The sequence below is a fragment of the Erythrolamprus reginae genome, chromosome 6, assembly GCF_031021105.1.
Source record: "Erythrolamprus reginae isolate rEryReg1 chromosome 6, rEryReg1.hap1, whole genome shotgun sequence".
Lineage (NCBI taxonomy): Eukaryota > Metazoa > Chordata > Lepidosauria > Squamata > Dipsadidae > Erythrolamprus > Erythrolamprus reginae.
Genome location: NC_091955.1, coordinates 9,664,599 through 9,684,259, shown reverse-complemented (window position 1 = coordinate 9,684,259; position 19,661 = coordinate 9,664,599). Strand labels below are relative to the sequence as shown.

The following is a 19,661-nucleotide window of genomic DNA, read 5'->3' as shown; positions in this document are numbered from 1 at the left end:
TTTTCCTTTCTCTGGGCACTTGGAGAGGGAATAAATCACTTCGCTGTGGTGACTCCCTTGTGCTGACTCCCATATACCCGGCGCGAGGTTGCCTCCCGGAGTCTGGGCATGGAAAGGCAAAAGGGGGCACTCACCTCACCTTCTTCCTTCGGCAGCGACTGTCCTCCTCCTCCTCTTCTTCTTCCTCCTCCTCCCACCCAAATTCCGAGCTTTTATTTCTTTCCTAATGGGTTTGCACGCATTATTTGCTTTTACATTGATTCCTATGGGAAAAATGGCTTCTACTTACAAACTTTTCTACTTAAGAACCTGGTCACGAAACGAATTAAGTTCTTAAGTAGGGGTACCACTGCATTTATATTTATATTTAATTTATATAAATGGATGGAAACTTGTTGTGGTTGGCTCTGGCCCAGCTCCTGCCCCAGGGAATGTGGAGGTGGATGCAGGGGAAACTTCAACATGTCACAGGCCTGTGTTATTGCCGACAGAATCAGTTCAGAGTTTAGTTTCCTCGGACGAAGAAGAAGGTGGGAGTGACTTGGCAGAGGAGGGCTTGGCACACAGCCCAGGCAGTCACTCTCCCTTATCTTCCGTTGATTCAGATGATGACGTTTTGGACCCACGCAAGCGCAGAATTATGCGTAGAAGAGTAAGAACATATTACGGGAAATAAGGGAATAGCAGCATGTAGGTTTGGCCATTGTGGAAGAATATCTGATCGCAGTTCGTCAGAAATCCTGTGTTGTTTGGACTTTGTTGCTTTTTCACACCTTGGAAACCAAAGCAGAGCAACGTGTGTGTGTGTTAGGAACTAAAGCTTCTATTCTGGCGCCTTAGAACATATTTTTATAAACCGGCCAATCAGGCGTTTACAGTGGGAGTGTCCCTCTGACTTTTCTGCCAACCAGCTTAAAGCTCTGTTGGGAGAATAGGCACTAGACTTATGGTTGGGGGTTACCACAACATGAGGAACTGTATTAAGGGGTCGCGGCATTAGAAAGGTTGCCAACCACTGGATTAGACCAAGTATAACTGACAGACTGAATTGTATCATAGATTGCAGTTATTTTATAATTTTATACTAGAATGGAATAGGGTAGAGTAGAGTAGAGTAGAATAGATTATAGAATAGAATATATTGTAGAATAGATTATAGAATAGAATATACTGTAGAACAGAATATAGAATAGAATTCTTTTATTGGCCAATTGTGATTGGACACACAATCACACACAGTCTTTGGTGCATATGATCTCAGTGTACGTTTATAAATTATATATACATTATATAACAAACATGGCAAACCCTTTGCTCTGCTTATTCCTTTCCCTATAAAACTGATTACATGCCAGTTTATGGATTGTAATTTTACTACAGGTTAGACCAAGTATATTGTATCAAAGATTGCAGTTATTTTATTATTTTACACTAGGATTTTTAACCGTACATTCGCTGAGTGTTTTTATTTGTTCTGGACTCTGACTGCAATAAACTGAGTTTTAAAAACCGTTATTGCTCATCGAGGTGTAAAAGCCATTTGCAACGTGTAAATAATTCTCGTGTGTAAAGGAAAGAATTAGATTTCATTTATTACTGCTTCTTTATCTCAGCAGATAATAAGTGCAACAACAACAACAATAATAAATAATAATAGCAGCAACAATAAGAACAAATCATATAGTCTTGTCTACTGGCGTTTTCCTTCTGTTGGGGTTTCCAAGAGGCTTACATTCAAAGTATATCATGTGTCTGTATAATCATATAATGATAATCAGGCTGTTTTTTCGTCTCCCGTCCGACGGGGAGAAAAGTTGAGTCTGGTCTTGCAGACTTCAGAGGAATCTGAAAGGATAAGGATCAGTGAGTCAGGTCAGTCTCATGAAGGCATTGTTGAGGGAAGAGAGTCAAAAGCAACATCTGATGCTTGGGTTGTGCACCAAGCCAAGGCCATCATAGAAACATAGAAGATTGATGGCAGAAAAAGACCTCCTGGTCCATCTAGTCTGCCCTTATACTATTTCCTGTATTTTATCTTAGGATGGATATATGTTTATCCCAGGCATGTTTAAATTCAGTTACCGTGGATTTATCTACCACATCTGCTGGAAGTTTGTTCCAAGCATCTACGACTCTTTCAGTAAAATAATATTTTCTCATGTTGCTTTTGATCTTTCCCCCAACTAACTTCAGATTGTGTCCCCTTGTTCTTGTGTTCACTTTCCTATTAAAAACATTTCCCTCCTGAACCTTATTTAATCCTTTAACTATTTAAATGTTTCGATCGTGTCCCCCCTTTCCCTTCTGTCCTCCAGACTATACAGATTGGGTTCATTAAGTCTTTCCTGATACGTTTTATGCTTAAGATTCAGTTCTGGAGACCTCACCTACAAAAAGAAATTGATAAAACTGAACGGGTTCAAAGATGGGCTACAAGAATGGTGGAAGGTCTTAAGCATAAAACGTATCAGGAAAGACTTAATGAACTCAATCTGTATAGTCTGGGGGACAGAAGGAAAAGGGGGGACATGATCGAAACTTTTACATATGTTAAGAGGTTAAATAAGGTTCAGGAGGGAAGTGTTTTTAATAGGAAAGTGAACACAAGAACAAGGGGACACAACCTGAAGTTAGTTGGGGGAAAGATCCAAAGCAACATGAGAAAATATTATTTTACTGAAAGAGTAGTAGATGCTTGGAACAAACTCCCAGCAGATGTGGTTGGTAAATCCACAGTAACTGAATTGAAACATGCCTGGGATAAACATATGCCCATCCTAAGATAAAAGACAGGAAATAGTATAAGGGCAGACTAGATGGACCATGTGGTCTTTTTCTGCCGTCAGTGTTCTATGTTTCTAAGATCTTTCCATTTTTGCAGCCCATCTTTGGACCCGTTCAATTTTGTCAATATCTTTTTGTAGGTGAGGTCTCCAGAACTGAACACAGTATTCCAAACGGGGTCTCACCAGCGCTCTCTACAGCGGGATCACAATCTCCCTCTTCCTGCTTGTGATACCTCTAGCTATGCAGCCAAGCATTCTACTTGCAATGTGCAATCAAAAAATGGGGTTGGCAATTGAGGAGCAATCTGATGCTTGGGTTGTCCAACAAGCACCAGGTTCGAACACATGACCCATCCATGGCTGACTTGGGAATTCTGGGAGTTGAAGTCCACAAGTCATAAAAGGTCCATCGTTCCCTGATTTTGCTATAAGGAAACCAACCCCAAGAAATGGGCAGGCAATCAAAACGGTGGCTTTTGGGTCATTGTGGGCAGTGATGAGCTCCTAAGGATACGGTCAGTTACGCAGAACTGGTAGAAAAAATTTGGTCAGGTACGCAGAACCGGTAAAATGTTGGTTATGTTGGTTATGACCTATAAAGCCCTTCATGGCATCGGACCAGAATATCTCCGGGACCGCATTCTGCTGCACGAATCCCAGCGACCGATTAGGTCCCACAGAGTGGGCCTTCTCCGGGTCCCGTCGACTAAACAATGTCGGTTGGCGGGCCCCAGGGGAAGAGCCTTCTCTGTGGCGGCCCCGACTCTCTGGAACCAGCTCCCCCCAGAGATTAGAACTCCCCCTACCCTCCTTGCCTTTCGTAAACTCCTCAAAACCCACCTTTGTCGTCAGGCATGGGGGAATTCATCTCCCCCGGGCCTATAGAGTCTACGGAAAGGGGCGGCATACAAATCTAATAAATAAATAAATAAAATAAGTAAAATAAATTTGATTTTTTTTCTTTTCCCCCCGTAAAGGACGCTGCCACCGGTAGAAAAAGTTGAGCTGTGTGCGGAGTTTCGGGTGTCTAGCGGGTGTGCGCGCACATCCCAGTGTGGTTTTGCTTCTGGGCATGCACAGGAAGCAAAATCTCACACAAGGGGCACGTACCTGTGTGAGATTTTGGCATTTTTTTTGCTTCTGCACATGCTTCTGCGCATGCTTCTGCGCATGCTTCTGCGCATGCTTCTGCGCATGCTTCTGCACATGCACAGAAGAAAAAAATTGCCAGAAACTCACACACACATGCACACATCCCCTCGTGTGGCATTTTGCTCCCTGCGCATGCACAAAAACTTGCTTGGACACGCCCACGTGCCTGCAAGATGCCCGAAGCTGCGTGCACAGCGCACTGGTAACGGTGGTAGGAGCGATCCGCCAGAGACACGCCAAGGGGAAGGGCCTTCTGCACCAACCTGGTAGCGACACGCTCTCCATCTGCTCAGGACCATCGTCAGGGTTTGAGTCCCCTTCCGCCGGCATCTTGGCCAGCGGCTGAAACGGGGGCTCCGGGTTCGTTGGCACCAGCGGCTTGGTGGTAAACAAGAAGGCGGCCCCAGGCCCGGGGGCCTTTGGCAGCTGGAGGAGGCAGGAACTGGCAGGCAGCGCCTGGTTTGGAGCAAAGGGGGCCTTCTGGGTAGAGCTCCCCACAATCGGCGCCAAACCAGAAAACGGGATTTGGGCAGAGAAAGAGTGGGTGAAGGGCGGGCCTTGTGCAGAAAACTCGTTCCACGGGAACGGCTGAAAAGCAGGCATGTAGCCTAAAGAAAGGAAGAGGAGAGAAGATCCCCATGTTAATCTGCGCCCAGGAGAAGGCACCCACAACATAACTAGCCCAGAAACAATTCTAACTAATGGTACAGCTGCAAGCGGGGGTTCCTACTCATTGTCACTACTGGTGCAATGCATGTGCAGCTATGGCTGACTAATGGGTGGGTGGATGCGTCCCAGCAAGAATTTACTTGCTTGCTTGCTTACTTACTTCTTACTTACTTACTTACTTACTTACTTACTTACTTACTTACTACTTACTTACTTACTTATTTGACTTCTATGCTGCCCAATCCTGAAGGACTCGGTGTGGCTTACAATAATATAAAAAAGTATAGTTAAAAATAAAAAGAAGTCAAGTACAGTGGTACCTCTACCTAAGAACGTCTCTACTTATGAACTTTTGTAGATAAGACGAGGAAAAGGCAGGGAGGAGCCCCTGTGGGGCCTCTCTAGGAATCTACTGGGGGGAAACGGGGCCAGAAAAGGTGGGGAGAAGCCTCTGTGGGGCCTCTCTAGGAATCTACTGGGAGGAAACGGGGCCAGAAAAGGCAGGGAGAAGCCTCCGTGGGGCCTCTCTAGGAATATCCTGGGAGGAAACAGGGCTGGAAAAGGCGGGGAGAAGCCTCTCTAGGAATCTCCTGGGAGGAAACAGGGCAGGAAAAGACAGGGGGAGCCTCCGTGGGGCCTCTCTAGGAATCTCCTGGGAGGAAACGGGGCCTCTACCCTCCCTGTGGTTTCCCCAATCGCACGCATTATTTGCTTTTATATTGATTCCTATCGGGAAAAATTGCTTCTTCATACAAACCTTTCTACTTAAGAACCTGGTCACGGAACGAACTAAGTTCGTAAGTAGAGATGCAGGTTCCTTTGTTTGCCTTTCTCCCACCCATGAGGAAGAAGTCCTGATACTTCGGTTAGGAGTTACTCACCTGAGCTCCCAGCCGGCGGCTGTAGTACGAGGGGAGTCCTTACGTGATTCTCTAGGGCAGCACATTTTTTACATTTACGAAACCCTGGGGCACATTGAGTGAGGGGAGGGGGGGCGGCGGCTAAAAAAAGTTTGGACAAAAATATTCTCTCTCTCTCTTCCTCCCTTTCGCTCTATTTCTCTCTCCCTCCCTCTTTCTCTCCCTTCCTTCTTTTTTGCTGTCTTTCTCTCTCCCTCCCTCCCTCCCTCTATGTCTTTCTCTCTCTCTCCTTCCCTCCCTCTTTCTCTCTCTGTTGCTGTCTTTCTCTCTCTTTCTCTATCTCTCTCTTTCTCTTTCTCTCTCTTGCTTTCTTTTTCTTGTTCTCTTTCTCTCTTGCTTTCTTTCTCTCTTTCTCTCTCTCTCTCTCTTCCTTTCTTTCTCTCTCTGAGCTTCGCGGCACACCTGACCATGTCTCGCGGCACACTAGTCTGCCGCGGCATACTGGTTGAGAAACACTGCTCTAGGGAACCTTGGGAACACTCGGCGGGTCCGTAGGTCACAAGTCCATTACTTCCAGGAAGCGAGAAAAAGGTGGTGGACTTACTGGGTGCAGCTGTTGTGAGCTGGAGGCTGGGCAAGGTGTTGCCGGAAAGATGGATTGGGAAGTGTGACAGCTCGTGGTGGAAATACTGGCTGTGCTGAAGTGGACCAGGGAGGCTGTTTGAGTGGAAACAGGCGGTTTCAAGGTTGATTGTAGGCTCCAGTTGTTCGGGGTAGTTGCGATCCATAGAAGAACTGATGCTCAGGTGGAAGAAAGAAAGAAAGGAATTCACCAGTTGTTGTTTAGAGCAGTGGTTTTCAACCTTTTTTGAGCCATGGCACATTTTTTACATTTACAAAACCCTGGGGTACATTGAGGGGGGGGGGGGGGGGGGCGCTAAAAAAAGTTTGGACAATTTTTTTTCTTTCTCTTCCTCCCTTTCGCTCTATTTCTCTCTCCCTCTTTCTCTCCCTTCTTCTTTTTTTCTCTCTCTCCCCATCCCTCTTTCTCTCTTCCTTCCTTCCTTCCTCTCTTTTTTGCTCTCTCTCTCCCACCTTCCCTCCCTCTCTTTCTCTCTCTCTTTCTTTCTCTCTCTTTCTCTCTTTCTCTCTTGTTCTCTCTCTTGCTTGCTTTCTCTCTCTTGTTCTCTCTCTCTCTCTTTCTCTCTCTCTTTCTTTCTCTCTTTGTTTCTCTCTCTCTTGTTTTCTTTTTCTCTCTCTTGCTTTCTTTCTCTCTCTTGCTTTCTCTCTTTCTCTCTTGCTTTCTTTCTCTCTCTCTCTCTCTTGCTTTCTCTCTCTTTCTCTCTCTCTCTCTTGCTTTCTCTCTCTTTATTTCTTTCTCTCTCTGAGCTTCGCGGCACACCTGACCATGTCTCACGGCACACTAGTGTGCCGTGGCACACTGGTTGAAAAACACTGGTTTAGAGGCAGGACTACTGAGGAATCCTTATAAATCAGCGGTGTCAAAATCAAGGCAATGTATGTATGTATGTATGTATGTATGTATTAATTAATTAATTAATTAATTAATTAATGAGATTTATAGGCCACCCTTCTCCAAGTGGACTCAGGGCAGCTTACAACGGAAAAAAAACCCCTCAACACAATTATACAAATACACAACACTAAAAATACAACCATAAAAAAATACAATATAAAACCCCAGTAATAAACATTCATTCTTCATGCATTCATAGCTGCGGGCCAGAGTAGAATATAATGCTCAACGGCCCCAGGCCTGTCAACAGAGCTGTGTTTTTAGGGCCTTTCAATAGGCCTACGACTCTCCGGGGGAAGTTGGCTCCGGTGGACCGGAACCACCACAGAGAAGGCCCCACCAGGCGGCATTGCTTGGCTGCCGGGACCTGGAGAAGGCCGACTCTGTGGGCTCTTATCGGCCGCTGGGCTGTACTAGGCAGAAGACGGTTCCGCTGCATCTGGGCCACCTGCTTACCTTTGGCTCTGGACGCTGTAGGTGAAGACTTCGCTGGAGCTGCTCTCCTGGCTCGAAGGGCTGCATCCGCTGGTCAGGCTATCGTCCAGCATCAACGGAAGGATGTGGTGATTGGAGTTGAAGGCCAGGCTGAAGGGGAGGTGGGTCCTGCGAATGGGCGGAGGGCTCGGGATGGCAGGGAAGAGCTCTTCCGCCAGGGAGCCCAGGAAGCAACCCTGAGAGTTGGTGGTTTTGGTCAGGGTGGAGTCGTAACAGCTCATCTTGCCGGTCACCAAGGGAGCTGCGAAGGGGAAAAACAGAAGGGAGGGGGAGGAAAGACAATCGGGAAGGCATAGAAATCAGGTAACTAAGTAAGTAAGTAAGTAATAAATATAAAATAAAATAAATATAAAATAAATTAATAAAACAAAATAATAAAACAAAGCAAAACTAAACAAAACAAACAAACCCTGAGAAGAAAGACAAATGGGAAGGCATAGAAATCAAGTAAGTAAGTAAGTAAGTAAGTAAGTAAGTAAGTAAGTAAGTAAGTAAGTAAGTAAGTAATAATAATAATAACAATAATAATAATAATTTATTAGATTTGTATGCCACCCCTCTCCCAGTAAGTAGGCAAGTAAGAAATAAATAAATATAAAATAAAATAAATATAAAATAAAATAATAAAATGAAACAAAATAAATAAACCCTGAGAAGAAAGACAATTGGGAAGGCATAGAAATCAAATAAATAAGTAAGTAGTAAGTAAGTAAGTAAGTAAGTAAGTAAGTAAGTAAGTAAGTAAGTAAGTAATAATAATAATAATAATAATAATAATAATAATAATAATTTATTAGATTTGTATGCCACCCCTCTCCCAGTAAGTAGGCAAGTAAGAAATAAATAAATATAAAATAAAATAAATATAAAATAAAATAATAAAATGAAACAAAATAAATAAACCCTGAGAAGAAAGACAATTGGGAAGGCATAGAAATCAAATAAATAAGTAAGTAGTAAGTAAGTAAGTAAGTAAGTAAGTAAGTAAGTAAGTAATAATAATAATAATTTATTAGATTTGTATGCCACCACTCTCCCAATAAGTAGGTAAGTAAGACATAAATAAATAAATATAAAATAAAATATATATAAAATAAAATAATAAAACAAAACAAAAGAAATAAACCCTGAGAAGAAAGACAATTGGGAAGGCATAGAAATCAAATAAATAAGTAGGTAGGTAGGTAAGTAAGTAAGTAAGTAAGTAAGAATAATAATTTATTAGATTTGTATGCTGCCCCTCTACGAGTAAGTAGGTAAGTAAGAAATAAATAAATAAATGAATAAAAATAAAATAAATATAAAATAAAATAATAAAACGAAACAAAATAAATAAACTCTGAGAAGAAAGACAAATGGGAAGGCATAAAAATCAAATAAGTAAGTAAGTAAGTAAATAATAATAATAATAATAATAATAATAATAATAATAATAATTTATTAGATTTGTATGCCACCCCTCTCCCAGTAAGTAGGCAAGTAAGAAATAAATAAATATAAAATAAAATAAATATAAAATAAAATAATAAAATGAAATAAAATAAATAAACCCTGAGAAGAAAGACAATTGGGAAGGCATAGAAATCAAATAAATAAGTAAGTAGGTAGGTAGGTAAGTAAGTAAGTAATAATAATAATTTATTAGATTTGTATGCTGCCCCTCTATGAGTAAGTAGGTAAGTAAGTAATAAATAAATAATTAAATAAATAAATAAATATAAAATAAAATAATAAAACAAAACAAATAAACCCTGAGAAGAAAGACAATTGGGAAGGCATAAAAATCAAATAAGTAAGTAAATAGGTAAGTAAGTAAGTAAGTAAATAATAATAATAATAATAATAATAATAATAATAATTTATTAGATTTGTATGCCACCACTCTCCCAATAAGTAGGTAATAAATAAATAAATAAATAAATAAATAAATAAATATAAAATAAAATAAATATAAAATAAAATAATAAAACGAAACAAAAGAAATAAACCCTGAGAAGAAAAACAATTGGGAAGGCATAGAAATCAAATAAATAAGTAAGTAGGTAGGTAGGTAGGTAGGTAGGTAAGTAAGTAAGTAATAATAATAATTTATTAGATTTGTATGCTGCCCCTCTATGAGTAAGTAGGTAAGTAAGTAATAAATAATTAAATAAATAAATATAAAATAAAATAATAAAACAAAACAAATAAACCCTGAGAAGAAAGACAATTGGGAAGGCATAGAAATCAAATAAGTAAGTAAATAGGTAAGTAAGTAAGTAAGTAAGTAAGTAAGTAAGTAAATAATAATAATAATAATAATAATAATAATAATAATAATAATAATTTATTAGATTTGTATGCCACCACTCTCCCAATAAGTAGGTAAGTAAGTAAGAAATAAATAAATAAATAAATAAATATAAAATAAAATAAATATAAAATAAAATAATAAAACGAAACAAAAGAAAGACAATTGGGAAGGCATAGAAATCAAATAAATAAGTAAGTAGGTAGGTAGGTAGGTAGGTAAGTAAGTAAGTAAGTAATAATAATAATAATTTATTAGATTTGTATGCTGTCCCTCTATGAGTAAGTAGGTAAGTAATAAATAAATAAATAAACAAACAAACAAACAAACAAATAAATAAATAAAAAATAAAATAAATATAAAATAAAATAATAAAACGAAACAAAAGAAATAAACCTTGAGAAGAAAGACAATTGGGAAGGTATAGAAATCAAGTAAGTAAGTAGGTAGGTAGGTAATTAAGTAAGTAAGAAGTAAGTAAGTATAATAATAATAATAATAATAATAATAATAATAATAATATAGGATCTCAGCGGACATTTGAAAATCATAGGAATTGACAAAATCTCCATCTGTCAATTGCAAAAGGCCGCTTTACTGGGATCGGCAAACATAATTCTCCACTACATCACGCAGTCCTAGGTGCTTGGGTAGCGCCCGACTGGTGATGAAATACAAAATCCAGCATGGTGATCTCGTTTGCTGTGTTGTACTGACATAACAATAATAATTTATTAGATTTGTATGCCACCCCTCTACGAGTAAGTAGGTAAGTAAGTAATAAATAAATATAAAATAAATATAAAATAAAATAAAATAATAAAACTAAACAATAGCTGATTGCAACACCAGCTCTTAAAGCAGCACTATGGTAATTCCTTTAACCATACATTGCTGGCTTAAGTTATATATTGGAAAAACCCAACTACATATAGTACACACAGTACTAACAAGGTGTAACAGATCCTACCTGATGAACTGGGCAATGTGATGGATGGCCCAGAATAGTTCACCGTTGAGGGACCCTTTGCGACTGTGTTAGGTTGATCGTTTGCCGCGTCAGACACCTGAGCCATAGCCAATACAGTTGTACTATAAGAAAAATAAAACATTACGACTAAATGGTGTAAGCATTTTTTTCCCCCACTGCTTCATTCATTGGGCTTTCTTCTCTACTGTGGAAAACAGGATTAAGAGATTAACAGAGTTGGAAGGGACCTCACAGGTCATCTAGTCCAACCCCCTGCCCAAGCAGGTGACCCTACATCTGCCTCTACCAAGGATTGAACTCACAAACCTCCTGACTGTGATGCAAGAGCTCTACCTACAGCTGATTTGTGTCTCTTCTTACCAAGGGAACACCTGAAGAACCTCCAAAACAGAGCAAGACATTTCCTCGTCAGAGAGGCTAAATTCTCAACTAGGTAGGACTGATCAGAAGATCAATGCCCTAATTTACCCGGAGAGGGGTGGCATACAAGTCTATTATTATTATTATTATTATTATTATTATTATTGTTGTTGTTGTTGTTGTTGTTGTTGTTGTTGTTGAGTTCAATTCAATTCAATTTATTAGATTTGTATGCCGCCCCTCTCTAAAGACTCGGGGCGGCTCACAACAATAATAAAAACAATATTCCAGCAAAAAGAAATCTAATATTAAAAAGCACATAAAACCCTATCATATTTAAAAAAGCAAACAACATATACATACCCAAACATAAATATAAAAAAGCCTGGGGGAAAGGTGTCTCAACTCCTGGCAGTATAGATGGGTCTTGAGTAATTTATGAAAGACAAGGAGTGTGGGGGCAGTTCTAATCTCCGGGGGGAGTTGATTCCAGAGGGCCGGGGCTGCCACAGAGAAGGCTCTTCCCCTGGGGCCCGCCAAATGACATTGTTTGGTCGACGGGACCCGGAGAAGGCCAACTCTGTGGGACGTTAGCGGTCGCTGGGATTCGTGCGGTAGCAGGTGGTTCCGGAGGTACTCTGGTCCAATGCCATGCAGGGCTTTAAAGGTCATAACCAACACTTTGAATTGTGACCGGAAACTGATCGGCAGCCAATGTTGTTGTTGTTGTTGTTATTATTATTATTATAATTATAATTATTATTAAAAATGGGGATTTTTGCCATTCCTCAGCACTCAAAAGTTGTCTGCAGGCAGGGGGCAAGGCTTCGGGACAGTAAAAATGGCTGCATTCGGATACCTTGTCTTACAAACTTAATTGGTTCTGGGACGAAGTTCTTAAGGTGAAAAGTTTGTAAGACGAAACAATGTTTCCCATAGGAATCAATGGAAAAGTGATTAATGCGTGCAAGCCCAAAATTCACCCCCTTTTGCCAGCCGAAGCGCCCGTTTTTGCACTGCTGGGATTCCCATGAGGTTCCCATCCATGAGAAACCCCACCTCCGGACTTCTGGGTTTTTGCGATGCTGCAGGGGAATCCCAGTAGGAGAATCCCAGCATCGCAAAAACAAGCGCTTCACTGGCAATAGAAGTCCGGAGGTGGGGTTTCCCAGCGAAGGGAGCATCAGTGAAATCGCAGCATCAGAAAAACACCAAAATCCTCGAAACCCCACCTCGGGACCTCTGTGTTTTTGTGATGCTGCAATTTCACTGAGGCTCCCCTCGCTGGGAAACCCCACCTCCGGACTTCCGTTGCCAGCGAAGCACCCGTTTTTGCGCTGCTGGGATTCCTCTGCAGCATCACAAAAACATGGAAGTCTGGAGATGGGGTTTCCCATGGAGGGGAGCCTCAGGGGAATCCCAGCAGCGCAAAAATGGGCGCTTCGCTGGCAAAGGAAGTCCGTAGGCGGGGCATCCCAGCGGCGGCGGTGGGTTTGTAAGGCGAAAGCAATCTGTAATAAGAGGCAAAAAAATCTTAAACCCCGGGTTTGTATCTCGTAAAGTTTGTATGACGAAGCGTTTGTAAGATGAGGTATCACTGTGTAAGATGCACCGACATTTCCACCCTCTTTTACGGTAGTTTGGATAATGAAATGTCTCCAAGAAGAGCCCCGAAAACTCTCCAGCTGTTCAAGATTCTAAGAAAGCGCCAACAGCTGTCCTGGACGTAAGAGGCAAGGATTTCTTACCCTTGCGGCATTCGCTGAGAATCCACTGGTGATACCGGTGCTGGGAGAGAGTATTTCTTCACGTTTTTCGCCAAGAGTTTTTCTATCTTTCTCCACTTCGCCCGGCGATTCTGGAACCAGACCTATTGGGGGGGAAAAAGGAAAGTCTTTAGTCAAAGAAAGTTTATTTATTTTATTTATTTGTCAAACAATTATAGGATGGTAATTTGTACGAATAAAACATTAGATAAGTAATGATAAAAAATAACAAAAGAAGACAATAGGACAGGGACGGTAAGCACAGTGGTGCGCTTATGCACGCCCCTTACAGACCTCTTAGAAAGGGGGGGAGGTCAATTGTGGATAGTCTAAGTGTCCTGTCGGGCTCTCTGGTAGACTCCTCCCAAAAATTCACAGGTACAAATTTCAGACACACACACGTTTGAAAATTCAAAACAATGTTCTTTATAATGAAAATTCACTTAAACTAAGCGAATATAGCACAGAGCACTCGTCTCCAAACAAACTGGCAATTGGTACAAGTCCCTTATCAGTTCTGAGATACTTAGCTTGCAGCTGTGAAGCAATTCACAGTCCTTCTTCTTTCACAAAGTGACACACACTTTGCTCTGATTTAGTTTCAAAGCGGGGAAAAATCAGCACACAAAAGGTCAAAGTCACGAAACACAATGATCAGATAATCCTCCACAATGGCCAAACCCACAGGATGCTATTTATAGCAGCCTCACTAATGACCACAGCCTCACCCAACCACAGGTGGCCTCATTTTCTTTGATAATAATCTCTCAGTTGTTGTGCCTATGCATCGCTCTCCGCATGCGTGGCTGTATCATTAACTCTTGTTCTGAATCCAAGGAGGAGCTAGATAATTGATCTCCTTCTGAGCTGTCTGCTACACTCTCCTCCTCCCTCTCACTCATGTCTTCTTGGTCAGAAGAGCCGTCCTCATCAGATTCCACCGGGGACAAAACAGGCTTGCAGCATGTGGATGTCTCCCCCACATCCACAGTCCTTGGGGCAGGAGCTGGGCCAGAGCTAACCACAACACTAAGGTTAAAGGTTTTGGGGGTTAGGAGTAGAAACCACAGAGTCCAGTAGTGCACTCCAGGTGTTGATCACTCTATTGCTGTAGTAGTATTTTTTGCAGTCTAGTTTACAGCGGTTGACACTGAGTTTAAATCTATTTTGTGCTCTTGTGTTGTTGCGGTTGAAGGTGAAGTAGTCGCTAACAGTTAGCACATTTTGGTATATGACTTTAGGAACTATAGTTAAGTCGGAGTGGCTTGGACAGGCAGGAGAATCCCTTAATTCAACCTTCTAGGTTGGCTGGGGATTTGGACGGGAGGTCCTCAACTTACGACGATTCATTTAGTGACCATTCAAAGTTACAGCAGCACCGAAAAATGTGACTTATGACACAGTTGTTAGGTGAACCTGGCTACCCTTTTGACTAGGCTTGTGACATGATTGCAAAAGTGGATTACATGACCGCAGGATTCAACAACCATCATAAATATGGGCTATGAATCCCAGCGACCAGTTAGGTCCCACAGAGTTGGCCTTCTCCGGGTCCCGTCGACTAAACAATGTCGTTTGGTGGGATCCAGGGGAAGAGCCTTCTCTGTGGTGGCCCTGACCCTCTGGAACCAACTCCTCCCAGATATCAGAGTTGCCCCCACCCTCCTTGCCTTTTGTAAGCTTCTTAAAACCCACCTCTGTCGTCAGGCATGGGGGAATTGAGATATTCCCTTCCCCCTAGGCTTATAAAATTTATGCATGGTATGTCTGTATGTATGATTGGTTCCTTAAATTGGGTTTTTTTAAAAATTACTTTTAATATTAGATTTGTTTATACTGTATTGTCTTTTTACTGTTGTTAGCCGCCCCGAGTCTGCGGAGAGGGGCGGCATACAAATCCAATAAATAAATAAAGTTAATAGGAAAGTGAACACAAGAACAAGGGGACACAATCTGAAGTTAGTTGGGGGAAAGATCAAAGGCAAAATGAGAAAATATTATTTTACTGAAAGAGTAGTAGATCCTTGGAACAAACTTCCAGCAGACATGGTTGGTAAATCCACAGTAACTGAATGTAAACATGCCTGGGATAAACATACGGTATATCCATTGTAAGATAAAATACAGGAAATAGTATAAGGGCAGACTAGATGGACCATGAGGTCTTTTTCTGCCGTCAGTCTTCTATGTTTCTATGTATAAAATAAATAAATAAATTTGCCAAGCATCTGTATTTTGATCATGGGGATTAAGCAAGCAGGAGTTCATAAGAACCTAAGAAGAGCCATGCTGAATCAGGCCAAAGCCCATCGAGTCCAGCATTCTGTGTCACACAGTAGCCCACCAATTGTCCATGGGGATCTTAAGCAGAAAAAGGCAAACTTTCCCTTGACCCCCAATAAATGGTACTCAAGGGAATCCTGCCTGCCTCAACCAACATAGAGGTGGCACATGGACATCCGGAACCGCCTTCTACCGCACGAATCCCAGCGGCCGATATGGTCCCACAGAGTTGGCCTTCTCCGGGTCCCGTCGACCAAACAATGTCGTTTGGTGGGCCCCGGGGGAAGAGCCTTCTCTGTGGCGGCCCCGGCCCTCTGGAATCAACTCCCCCCAGAGATTAGAATGGCCCCCACCCTCCTTGTCTTTCGCAAACTACTCAAGACCCACCTTTGTCGCCAGGCATGGGGGACTTAAGATATTCCTTCCCCTAGGCCATTACAAGTTATGCATGGTATGTTTGTGTGTATGTTTGGTTTTTACAATTAGGGTTTTTAGTTGTTTTATTAAATTGGATTGTTACATGTTGTTTTTACCATTGTTGTTAGCCGCCCCGAGTCTGCGGAGAGGGGCGGCATACAAATCCAATAAATGAATAAATGAATGAATGAATGAATGAATGAATAAATAAAGAGATAGATAGATAGATAAATAGAGATAGATAGATAGATAGATAGATAGATAGATAGATAGATAGATAGATAGATAGATAGATAGATAAAATACCCACCGATACACTTGGCATCTACGAATCTGTCTAATCCTGCCTTGAAGCTATCCAAGCTGACAGCTGTCACGACCTCTTCTGGAAGTGAATTCCATCAACCATCGTCCCTCTGGGTGAAGAAATATTTCCCTTGATTTGTCCTCACTTTCTTACCTATGCGCTTTAGGGAGTGCCCCCTCGTCCTGGCATTGTGTGATAGAGAAAAGAATTTTTCTCTATCCACCTTTTCTATCCCATGCATGATTTTATACCCTTCGATCAAGTCACCCCTTAAACGCCGTCTTTCAAGGCTGAAGAGACCAAGGCCTTGCAACCTGGTTTCATAAGGGAGGGGCTCCATTTCCTTGATCATTCTTGTTGCCCTTTTTTGGACCTTTTCCAGTTCCATTATATCCTTCTTCAGGTGAGGTGACCAGAACTGTACACAGTACTCCAAGTGTGGTCTCACTTGCCGCTACCGTGGCTACCAGGGCAATGTGCATCCCAGCGAGATTTTGCTCCTGCACAGGGAAAATCTCACGAGGGGATGCGAGAAAGAGTTTTTGGTGATTTTTTTTTTTTGCTTTCGTGCATGCACAATTTTTTTTTTTGCCAAAATCTCATGGATGCGCCCATCTCCTCGCAATATTTTTCTTTCTGCGCAAAATCTTGCTGGAGACCCAAAGCTGTGCACGCAGCTCAAATATTAGTCCCAGTGTGATTCTCCTCATCCATATCTGTAGGTACCCGATACTGGTCATAAATGTGAAATATGGTCATAAAGCACTTCTTTCAGTGCCTTTGTAACTTCGAACGGTCCCTAAATGAATTGTCGTAAGTTGAGGATTCCTTCACTGACCTTGTGTATCTCTAAGAAGATGGGAAGAGATCCTTTATTTATTTTATTTGTTTGTTTTGACAAGTACATGTTGGTAGTATACAAAGATATAACAATGTTTATATACATGATACTAGTAAGAGAGAAACATTAGGACAGGGGACGGAAGGCACGCTGGTGCACTTATGCACGCCCCTTACTGACCTCTTAGGAATCGGGAGAGGTCAACAGTGGAGAGTCTAAGGGTAAAGTTTTGGGGGGTTAGATGATGATACTACAGAGTCTGATAGTGAGTTCCATGCATCAACTACTCAGTTCACCAGAAGAGCCCTTCACTCCTCCACTCGAAACAGAATACCCTACGAAAATAGACTAACAATCCTGGGCCTAGAAAGCCTAGAACTATGGCGCCTAAAACACAATTTGAGTATTGCCCACAAGATCATATGCTGCAACGTCCTACCGGTCAATGACTACTTCAGCTTCAACCGCAACAACACAAGAGCACGCAACAGATTCAAACTTAATACGAACTGCTCCAAACTTGACTGTAAAAAATATGATTTCAACAATCGAGTTATCGAAGCGTGGAACTCATTGCCGGACTCAATTGTGTCAACCCCTAACCCCCAACATTTCTCCCTTAGACTTTCCACGATTGACCTCTCCAGGTTCCTAAGAGGCCAGTAAGGGGCGTACATAAGTGCACTGGTGTGCCTTTCGTCCCGTCCAATTGTCTTTCCTTTCTTTCTCCTATCATATATATTCTCTTCCTTTCATATATCCTCTCCTCTAAGTTCACTTTTACCCTTATATATATTACTACATGCCTATTTTTCTTCCTATGTATTTGTGTATTGGACAAATGGATAAATAAAATAAAATAAATAAATAAAATAAAGTTGTATTTCCGCCAGTCGAGTTTAGAGTGGTTTACATTAGGTTTGTATCTGTTGTGTGCTCGTGTGCGGTTGTAGTTGAAGCTGAAGTAGTCGTTGACAGGAAGGACGTTGTAGCAGATGATTTTATGGGCTATGCTTAGATTGTGTTTAAGGCGACGTAGTTCTAAGCTTTTTAAACCTAGGTTCCTGAGTGATTAACTCTGGATTGTTGTCCAGAAATATTGGATGCGATGTTTCTGGATAACAATGTTCTCCTATTTTTCTGCCGTTCAGCGGGGAATCAACTCACCATAACGCGCTGCGGCGTCACACCAACCAAAGCAGCAATTTCTCGGCGCTGCTCGTTGTCGGGATAACGGTCTTCTTCGAACGCTTTCTCCAATTCCTGTAGCTGTTCTGGAAATGAGATCAATCAATGGATAAAATAATTATTATTATTATTATTATTATTATTATTATTATTATTATTATTATTATTATTATTATTATTATTACACACACAGTAAAATACATGATGAAGGTTATAGGGAAGGTTGTAGGAGACCTCACCTACAAAAAGATATTGACAAAATTGAACGGGTCCAAAGACGGGCTACAAGAATGGTGGAAGGTCTTAAGCATAAAACGTATCAGGTAAGACGTCATGAACTCAATCTGTATAGTCTGGAGGACAGAAGGAAAAGGGGGGACATGATCGAAACATTTAAATATGTCAAAGGGTTAAATAAGGTTCAGGAGGGAAGTGTTTTTAATAGGAAAGTGAACACAAGAACAAGGGGACACAATCTGAAGTTAGTTGGGGGAAAGATCAAAGGCAACATAAGAAAATATTATTTTACTGAAAGAGTAGTAGATCCTTGGAACAAACTTCCAGCAGATGTGGTTGGTAAATCCACAGTAACTGAATTTAAACATGCCTGGGATAAACATATATCCATTGTAAGATAAAATACAGGAAATACAGTGATCCCTCGATTATCGCGAGGGTTCCGTTCCAAGACCCCTCGCAATAATCGATTTTTCGCGATGTAGGGTTGCGGAAGTAAAAACACCATCTGCGCATGCGTGCCCTTTTTTCATGGCCGCGCATGCACAGATAGTAGAGTTTGCGTGGGCGGCGGGGAAGACCCAGGGAAGGTTCCTTCGGCCGCCCAGCAGCTGATCTGCTCGGCAGCGCAGCAGCAGCGAGCAGACGAAGATCGGGGTTTCCCCTTTGCGTGGGCGGCGGGGAAACCCCGATCTTCGTCTGCTCGCTGCTGCTGTGGCCGCCCAGCAGCTGATCTGCTCGGCAGCGCAGCAGCAGCGAGCAGACGAAGATCGGGGTTTCCCCGCCGCCCACGCAAAGGGGAAACCCTGATTCGGCTCCTCGCTGCTGCCGCGCTGCTGAGCAGATCAGCTGCTGGGCGGCCGAAGGAACCTTCCCTGGGTCTTCCTCACTGATGCCCCCGCTCGCCCGCCCGCCCGCCCGCCGCCCGCCAGCAAGAGGGGGAGAGATAGAGAAAGAGAGAGAAGGAAAGAGATGAGAGAGGGAGGAAGAGAGTGCGAGAGAGGAAGAAGCAAGAGAGAGAAAGAGAGAGAAAGAAAGATGAGAAAGGAAGGAAGAGAGTGACGTCATCGGGTGGGAAAAATCGCGATATAGCGTTTCGCGAAGAACGAGATCGCGAAAATCGAGGGATCACTGTAGTATAAGGGCAGACTAGATGGACCATGAGGTCTTTTTCTGCCGTCAGTCTTCTATGTTTCTATGTTTCTATAGAGGAGATACTCATAGTAAAATATATCTATGAAAGAATAGAAAAGAAGGTATAGTAATAAGAAGATATAGGAATAATCCACAGGGATTCCTTCTTATTAAAAGTATTGTTAAAGGGAAAGTAGACAACTCTTGGGAAATACAAAGACACCAGGGGAGAAAAAACTTGCTGAAGGAATTCTGGGAGTTGAAGTTCACAGGTCTTTACAATCGCCAAGTTTGGAGTCTCCTGCCCTATAACAATAAAGTAGAATTTCTGAAATCCTAGAGGGGCCC

General features: G+C 41.9%; 1 protein-coding gene across 3 annotated transcripts in view; it reads right to left on the bottom strand.

Moving 5' to 3' along the window:
* Positions 1-1,567: 1,567 nt before the first annotated feature.
* The window catches only part of NOBOX (NOBOX oogenesis homeobox), a 26,884-nt gene continuing 8,790 nt past the window's right edge, over positions 1,568-19,661 (bottom strand). The window contains exons 3-10 of one of the 3 annotated variants that reach the window (XM_070755228.1): positions 17,922-18,028; positions 12,889-13,010; positions 10,760-10,881; positions 7,461-7,740; positions 5,997-6,268; positions 5,489-5,572; positions 4,202-4,546; positions 1,568-1,845 (exon numbers count right to left, since the gene is read on the bottom strand). In XM_070755228.1, the coding sequence (XP_070611329.1) occupies positions 1,775-1,845; positions 4,202-4,546; positions 5,489-5,572; positions 5,997-6,268; positions 7,461-7,740; positions 10,760-10,881; positions 12,889-13,010; positions 17,922-18,028 (1,403 nt within the window). In that variant the 3' untranslated portion in view covers positions 1,568-1,774. The remainder of the gene's footprint in view (positions 1,846-4,201; positions 4,547-5,488; positions 5,573-5,996; positions 6,269-7,460; positions 7,741-10,759; positions 10,882-12,888; positions 13,011-17,921; positions 18,029-19,661) is intronic. The other 2 variants (XM_070755227.1, XM_070755226.1) reach the window with 2 other exon arrangements.